The 9,431-nt window shown below is 38.6% G+C and overlaps 1 protein-coding gene across 2 annotated transcripts in view; it reads right to left on the minus strand.

The window, feature by feature from the left end:
* Positions 1 to 9,175, minus strand: part of GRIP2 (glutamate receptor interacting protein 2) — a 2,580,489-nt gene extending 2,571,314 nt beyond the window's left edge. Inside the window, exon 1 of one of the 2 annotated variants that reach the window (XM_044078606.1) lies at positions 8,916 to 9,175. In XM_044078606.1, the coding sequence (XP_043934541.1) occupies positions 8,916 to 8,970 (55 nt within the window). In that variant the 5' untranslated portion in view covers positions 8,971 to 9,175. The remainder of the gene's footprint in view (positions 1 to 8,915) is intronic. The other variant, XM_044078609.1, reaches the window with a different exon arrangement.
* Positions 9,176 to 9,431: the final 256 nt, after the last annotated feature.

Genomic DNA, 9,431 nt, shown 5'->3' on the forward strand with positions numbered 1-9,431 from the left:
ACAATACAGATGTGTAATTTTGAGCTGTGAAGGTGTGCAGCCAGGCAGTGCATGAGCAGAAAGCAGGCGTAGGTGAGAAGAAAACTGTTGTTACCCCATTGGACAAATATAGGAATTGAGTAGCCATCCAAGCAGATCATGTAAATGGGGAAATACAGCATGACAGGGCTGACATAAATGTAGAGGGCAGGGCTTGTCTTAAGCCAACTGGACATATTTGACCCAATAGGGCCCTTCTCCTCCAGGGCTCCCTGCAATGTTATGACAAGGTAACAATATAGCCCAGAAATTTGCTTGACAGACACTAAAGCAAAGTAGAAGGCATTCTTCCTCTGGTAGTCTTGCTCTGTAGTAGTTAGCAGTCTTGCATTTCCCATCATGCATTGTGCTAGTGGCTAGTCCAGTATAAGGAGTAACTGCAGCTTCACATCTTTTATATGGCTCACTGTGTTAACTCCTCATCTTCCAATTGTGGAAAGCTGTTGTTGCTCAGGACTCAAAAGAGGTTTTTACTCAAACCTGTTAAGATTAGTCATTTGGTTATGTATATCAATCCAGATGCTGTCTCAGAAGATAATAAACCAGGATTCATTTGAAGACTGACAGAAAGGTAATCTATTCTCTCTTGCTTCTCTTATTGAAGTGGGGTGTATGATAACCATGGAAAAGTCTTAGGCAGTATGAAAACAAACACTAGTAAGCATTACCAAAAAGAAAATTATAATAACAGAGTAATGGGAGGTAACTTCTGATCACAAAGACTTATGACAGAATATTACCAATTAAACAGAATGCAGAAAGAGCAGAAACAATAACAGGAAATAATAAACTTTATTCAGTATCAATGCAACAGTAATAATGTAAGAGCAGGCATATAGGCAGGTATAAGTCAGTTTAATATGTAGTATAAATGAACATAGTCATAAGTAGATGTCATACAACAATCCAATCAGGAAGAAGAGTACCTGTACACTGTCATGACATCATATAGTATAATTTACTATTTATAAAAAAATATATACAGATAATTTGCTATTGTTGAGCAGGAGATGCGAAAGAGAGTGAGGCAAAAGTCAAATAAGGAAGCAGGGAAAAGAGTGAGACAGAAATGTTAGAAAAAATATAAAAAAAAGAAGTGTGTGTTTGGGGGCAGGGGGCATATACTCGCGTTCAGGAGATCTGGGTAATACAGGTCTATATTACCATATCGCACACTCAGAAGAGTGAATGACAGATAATCTACCCCAAGTAAGCGAAAGCTTGCAATGTCGAAACTTCAGAACAGCGATTATTTTCCAATGGAAAACAATCGCTGTTCTGAAACAAACAAACAAAAAAACCCCCCAGTAAAACATTACTTGATGAGGGGGGGCTTCACCCCCCAATGTAGGGGGCTGTGCCCCCACACCCCCCCTACTTAAATATACCAACTCTGAGATCGCGCTACAGTGCCGAAAAGGCAAAGTAGCGAAAGCAGCCAAACAAACTGTTTCCCTGGAAAGAATTTGCTGAAAAGCCGCTTCACTATTTTATATAGTATTATATTATATTTTATACAGAGTATTATATTTTATACAGAGTAAAATTAATACTAATATAAATGATAGTGTTTGACAATGCAGCAAGGCTTTCAGGAGCGGCCACAGTGTCACCAAATATATATATATATTTGCTATTGTTGAGCAGGAGATGCGAAAGAGAGTGAGGCAAAAGTCAAATTTTATATATAAATACTCTAAAAGGTTAAAATATTCTCTAAATGATCAGCCACAATGAAAAGTTTAAATTTATTTATTATTATTATTAATAATAATAATAATAATAATAATAATAATAATAATTAAATAAAAAGAACATGAAAATAAATATTTATTTGCAATAAACACCAGAGTTTCAATCACAGGAAATATAAAAATAACCAGATAGATAGATTCACAAAGATACAGAAAAACAGTACTTAACAAATCACACTATAATTTCCTGACAGAGCTAAAGAATTACTATTCCCTGGTTACTTACTAAAGCAAGGCAAGATGAAATGAGTGAGTTGTCTTCCTTCTTTGTTAGGTTTCAAAAGTAGACTGCTCTAAGACTTCTGTCTCATCTAGTATTAAAACAGCATTTCAGTGCTGGATTACAGAATGACATCACCAACATCTGGTTATCTGACTCTGGTTCCCACACTACCCCCCTTTGCTAGAAACTGAACCAGAATTTGGCACGTACAGTATGTGTTACCATTCACAGAGATGGAGCTTTGCTGAGATGTGCTATAGCATCTGCAAGTTAAAAAAAATTTCAAAACTTCCACCCTTCCAGGGTAGCAATTAGTTCACCCATAAGGACAGTACAGTAGGACTCCTAGTCCTGGTTTTCACAGACATTTCATCTCTGGCTCTAATCAGAACTGTAAGATACAATCTTTATGGCCTAAACCAAGCAATTTAATTTCAGACTATTTTTCAAAGTTAGCTAGGCTGAGATTAACCTCTTCTCTTTCAGTATCCTCTGTTACAATATGTTCATTTCAACACTTACAATACCGTCTGACATACCGATGTATTTCTTTTCTGTCCAGCAGGACCCACTGTTGGTACATTTTTAACACAAGCAGCTTTACAAATACATTTTCAACACAAGCATCTGTACAAATCAGTTTGATATACAAATGATATATAATTCTTTACAAAACTCCACCTAGCTATGCTGGCATATGTTACACATCCACTGCCCTACTTTCTCTTGGCATAGCTGGCAATACCTCACATCATCACAGAACTGACTATAGATTAAGGTTGCATAAAATAGCGCTGCAATCATAAAGTCACTTCATCTGAGAAGCAGCAAAGAGGCAGGCTCTGGAGGTATGGAAATGTGAACATGTAATTTGATTGAACATTCTTGTATTGAATGCAGAGCCTTCAATGTTAACTTGCTGAAACCATATTCAGTGAAAATGGAGTTTTCACTTTTCTTCACTGTTGTGTAACAGTGGATTAGGTATATATAATTCACTGAGGGTGCCTTCACAAGTATGGGCGTAGGAACACTTGCCCACCTTCAAACATGCCTTTCACTAAAGTTTTCTGAAAGTGATTTTAGCAGATTAGTTTAGAAGGATCTGCATTTGTTGTAAGTGTAGTTGAGCTATCTACATAAATCTGTGTAATATAATTGGCAAAATAAACTTGCTGCAATGCTGGAATTATGGTTAAAATAGTATAAATCTTAATTCGGCAGAAGAGTACATATCAGCAACTCATTTTCTTTATAAACATGCCACATCTTTGCAGGACATTCACCAGCAAGGATGCTCTGACAGATGACATTCTTGATTGCCTGTTCACCTGGATTGAAATATAGCATCCAGTTTTGGTACACATGCACATGAGACCAGTCCAACATATTCTGTGGCATCAATCTACCATGTCCTGTACTATAGACAGACCAAATACTGTTCCATGGTAATGGACCGCATGACTGGTTAGAAGTATGATTTAATCTTCTCCATCCTGTGAAGGGTATAGGACCTGATGTGGTTGTGTTGAGCAGTTGTGTGTCAGTAGTGTCACTGATGCATTGTATGACTCTGGTATTGCCCTAGATTGCATAAATACCAGACAGCAAGCTTACATGAGTAAAAGAATGTCCCTCCCACTAATGACAGACAAACTAGTGTGCTGTAAACATAATGGCAAAGGCAACATCTCAGCTCAGAGCAGAAAAAAAACTGTTGGACAAACAGACTGTGACTATAAGACACACCCAGTTTCATATATGTTGTGCATCAGGGGAAGTGTGATATGCAAACAATCAGGCCAGTTATGGAATGCATGTGTAATGTTGCTGTGTAACTTCAAGATATGCAAAGAATCTCAACACACAAACCAAGGACATAGACTGAGGTTTGGAGAGGTGGCCAAATCACTTCAGGTAGTGTCCAACTGTGCAGCCATTATATCTGGCACCGTGATGGACATGCATTCCATGACTTAGTGCATACTGGTGGTATGGTCCTGAATGTTGCTGCAGGTATAAGAAGCAGGAAGCTGTTGTCCATATCCACATGGTAGAAGAATCAAAAGCCATCCTGTAATTCCTGCAGTATGTTGCCCTTGTTAATGCAGTTAGATAAGCATTTTGGTTGCACAGGATGTTTACAGCACTGCTGGTGTGGTACAGCAGGACATCTCTGGTATAATGTGTGGGTTAGTGTTATATATTTTGCAAAGAGAGGTCTGCAGAATGAAAGCTACCTGCAACCTGCTTAACTCACTCAGTTCATTTATAGCATCCTATGCAGTGGTCATTGTCCAGCTCCTGAATGCTTCCCTGCTGCAGCACCAGCACCTGTTTGTGTCCTGTTGTTTTTCTATTGATGGATGACATTGGAGGACTTATTTCAGATGTGATAGTGCTGCACATATTATGCTGCATTCCTGGTGCTGTTACTCTGTGATTAGTTGTAACTTTGTGTTGCCATGGACCTTATTCTTATGCTGCCCACCTGTTTAGGCATCTATGTGTGTTGTACCTGGGTTGCTGTCATCATCTTTTGGAATTGTAACTTTTATCCTGTGGTACTTTGTGGTACATTCTTGTTGTTGAGAATGTGTGGTACTGATCAGGATGTTATATGTCCTCTTGTAGTCTGTTTGCATTGTTCATGCAGTGTTCCTGCATGTGGGTATCTAGATGTGCTCTTGCTGCAGCTGCCTGTAGTGATCTACTTTGTCTGCATGCTCACTGACAATGTATTAATTTCCCTTTCCAGTTTTATGTTCCCCGACTGTTCCTTTTTTCTAATCAGTACCTGACACTGTACTGTTGCCTGCCTGTGTCATGTAATGTCCATTCAGCCTAGTGATCTTCATTATAAGGTGCTGGGATTTGTGACATCAGTCAAGTTGTGTGGATGTTGCAGACTGTTACCATGACTAACACAGTCATGCAAACACTCTAATGAATTTAAAGAGCAGACCACCACCCTTAACTTTAACAGGGATGCCTGAAAGCTGCAGGTGGATACCCCTGGGCATATCATGCTATGACATACATGCGTCCTACAATCATTGAGAATATGTTTACCTGTGTGCTAGCAAACTAGCTAAAATCATTTGTCAGTACATGGCTTTGTCCATTTTTTTGTAGGAGGGGTCTGTACATATTAGACCATAAATGCTAACAACAAATGTTATGTTTCAAGTCTGTTTTGTGGGTTGGGGATTTCAGTTTTTATGTTCTTAGATGTCTTATGTGTGTTTGCATGTTTTTGTGTACCAGAATAGGAAGCTGACTGTTAACTTCTTTGACTTTAAACTGGAGGTGCTCTTTGACTATTTTGTTTTAGCAGCAGAGTGCTACAGATAGGAAAACTTTCTTGTCATAGTTTCTGCCTTTTCCTATAATAAGAATTTGTATTTCTTAACTGGGGTAGAGCAATGATCCTCAGAGATGTTTTTCAGACTCAGACTGAGAGGCAAGTAGAGGCTGTGGGACTCAAGCTGTGGACTACATGAAGCAGCTTGGTAACAGCTTATTAGCCTCAAAACTCTGCAATAAAGCCTTAATTGTCTGTGCTGATAAACCCTTCATCCGCTACACTAACTGCCAGACATCCTGCATTTTCTGACGACATAGTATATTTCTGAAAGGGGGAGTAGGGGATGACATGGGTAGTATACAGGGGCTTGCTGCAAAAAAAAAAAAATGCAGGGCAGTAGGAAGGGAAAGGAGACCATCATAAACATGATGGACTAAGGAGGGAAACTTTAAGAAACACAGAGGTGTTGATGAAGGGTGAAGGGGCATGCCGATATAACAAAGCATGTCTCTATCACACTTCATTAAGCACTTTCCAAATTTGGCCACGGCAGAGTTCGTATACTTCTTGGCTAATTTTTGTAACACTGAGAAAGTGAGCACAGCAATATTTATTTCACTCTTAACATCTTCCTTGAAGCTGTAACATTGAAAAAGTTTTCAAAAAGGTGATGCAGGTAAATCTGTGAAGTGAGAAAATGGAAATCAAATTGCTTAGCTGAGTTAGAGAGGAAGAGCATCAAGCAAAAATTGACAGAAAATGGGGGAAACATTCTGTAAATGCAAAAGCTAGAAGTAGAAAGGATGACTCTGAAAATATCACAACTAGAAGGTCAGCAGGTTGGTTTAATCAAAGAGAAACTTTCAGAAGAGCAGAAGAGCAAGAAGGCGAACAAAATGTTCTGAGGCTATTTCTTGGACGATGCAAATTATAAAACAGTGGTTTTGCAAGGGGTAAGTCCCCTGTACCTCCCATACCCCCTGATAATTATTAATTCCAACTCTGGGATCACACTGTCCTCAGGGAAATGGCATATTCCCCAACGCCAGGCATTGTCTGATCTCACACAACTGTCAATCATCTGTTTTGTAGATCAAAGTGCGTCAACAAAACAGAGATCAATTTTAGCTTAAATCAACTACTAGCAGGTAAACTACACACACACACACACACACACACACACACACACACACACACACACACACACACACACACACACACACACACACACACACACACACACACACACACACACACACACACACACACACACACACACACACACACACACACACACACACACAAACTTTCCCCCATATCATGGGATGCAGATGAGTTTTCCTCTTCAAAGTAATTTTTTATTTGTTGTGCAATGTTGTCAGTGTTATGAGTTGGAACCATCCGAGCTTTTACATGTTTTGGGGTTGATTAATTGCATGCCCATTGAACAAAACTGAATTATTTATAGTAACTTTGGTAGAAATAAATGGGAATCTATAGGAAATGAGATCAGTTTAGCACATCTGAAAAGAGTGAGATCATCATGTGATGGATATTCTCAATATGGGCTTACACTCAGCATTCACAATACAAACTACCTACACAGTGTTGTAGAATAGACAAGACTTGTTTTTTAAGTTCAATGGTGAAAAATCACTCGGGTCACCCAGACAAATTATTTTTTGTAGCCTCTGTAGTTTGATTCTTGACTCATAGATTCACACATTAAAATTCTGAATTTAAGACTCTGGAATAAGAGTTATTTCTGGTACCATTTATGACACTGAGAATATATTCAACTGATAAAATGCAAAATAGGGAAGCAAAGAGTACTTTGGTAACACAGTAATTCCCATCACAAGCCTTTTGTTATCAAAACATTCCCAGTTGTAGGAAACATGCAGTCATGTAGCAAGACTTTCATTCATGTATCTGTTATGTGTAGAACTTATTTGTGGAGGTAGGTAAAAACTTTAGGAATCAGTAAGAACCAAACTGCTGAAGTTTAATATCAAATGTTACAAACTTTAAGTCACAAATAAAGTGTTAAATAGGAAGAGTAACTCTCTAAAGGACAAAGAAACATTCTTCAAAACAATGTGTGGATGCAATGATACACCAGGGAGATTATTTCCTGCAGGAAAAAAGAAAGGTCGACCCACCAAAATCACCAGGCCCAGCTCAAAAGTCATGATCATAAGTGAGTTTACAAAAGATAGGAGCTATCCTTAATAAGGCAGGTCATAACTGGCCTTGTCTGAAGAGGCACTGTGTAATCTCATCATGTAGGCCCACTAAAAGTAGAATGTTTGAGGCAGAGATGGGGAGAATGGCTCTCTCCAAAGTGTCCAAATAAAGAGAAAGCACCTGGACAGTTGGGTGCAAAACTTCAAGGAAGATGTTTAAGATTGAAATGAAATAATGCTACCAGAAGGCATCAGCACAAGTGGTGGAGTAGATAACTATAAATGCAGTAATATATTTTTGTAATATGTACTATGGTTGTTTATTAAGGAGGCAAGGGAAAAACAAGTTTAGTTAAAAACAAATAAAATAAGTATGCACAGTTGTCATGAAATAGCTGCTTTCTTTGTGATGTGTGAGTTTTTTTTTCCCCTTTGAAAACTATTTATGGGAAATATTCAGACTGTTAATGTTCATATAATATGAGTTATTTACCACATGGGTTTCATAAAATGAAATATTGGACTGGCATCAGATCTGTAATGTATGGTTCCAGATAACGACTGGTTTACTAATGTCAGTAGTGCATGGACAGCCTGAGAACTATATAGTTTGTTGGACAGAAACCTGACAGTATATAAAAAAAGAATTGAATATGTTGGGCCTATATATAAGCAGGCAAAAAGTGTGTGTATTAGATAATTTGATAAAAGTATGAGAATGACAAACGCACAGAAAGGAGTCAGGGAAGAAAAACAAATTACGTAAGAAGTGTATCTACAGCAACCCACTACAAATACATGCACACATCAGACTGTAGAGACTAAATAAATAATGCCAGCAGCATGCACACTGAAATCGTGCTTTGCAGCCTAAAAGACTGATGTTGCTATGCCAGAGACGGATTTAATTTAGATCACTTACATGGATCAGCTGGATGACTCTTTATCACAGTCATGTAAAAAGATACATTTCTTATCACCACAAAACAAAGGAACAGAGTTGTTTCTGTCCCCTGAGCTTACTCTCCCATGTGCGGAATTAGAAACCTACTTTTTATATCCTGACCAGGAGCTGTAAAATCCATGCATTCAAAATTGATTAGCGAGTGTTTTAGTACAGGACAGATACCCAGCTACCACAGCTCAATTACTATTTTTTCTTACTGCTTCTTTAATTTACTGACAGAAAAAAAAAATGCTGTGAGCAAGATGAACCAGCACTAAAAATCGGGAAAGATTTCTATCCCACTGTTTCAGAGCGGAAGGGATTATTACATTATTCAGCAGGAGTTTTAACCAAGACGAACTGCAGTGAAAAAGTCAAAGCAAATCATATAAGTCTATTCTTCTATGGCACAGAAACAATCTAGGTAAACATATCTCCAAAATAAAATAGCACACAGTACCTCTAATCCGTCTTCTTACCACCCCTAACCGACACTTGAGGGAAACTGCAAACATCTTCTCTTGGTCTGTTCTGATACTTCAATGCCTTATCACATGGTTCTCATAAGCTCTTCGGGTTTACACATGCAGACACACACACACATGCATGCACAACCACACAAACACTCTGGATCATCAGACTTGTAGAGGGGCTGTTGATTTTTGTTTTGTAAATGCAGTTCCTGCCCCTGCAGGTTAGAAATCAGCTCCCTGCTGCAGGCAATGAGAAGGCAAAAGATAGCGAGCAGGGGAGATGTTGCATTCTTCCTGCAGCCTGCTCTGTGTCAGCAGGGCCCTCTGTCATCTCTTCCCAATGAGTACCAAAGCCTGAATCAATATTCATAAGGCTATGTCCTGCCTGCATTACTCTACCACAGTGAGCCAGGAAAGTCGGCAGCTTCATTATTAAACGGCAACAAAGTAGCTAATAACCACACTCAACTTGATAGCTTTTGTCAAACAGCTCTTAATGACTG

Source organism: Protopterus annectens, chromosome 7.part1 (assembly GCF_019279795.1).
Source record: "Protopterus annectens isolate FY-2018-M chromosome 7.part1, PAN1.0, whole genome shotgun sequence".
NCBI classification, from domain to species: Eukaryota; Metazoa; Chordata; order Ceratodontiformes; family Protopteridae; genus Protopterus; species Protopterus annectens.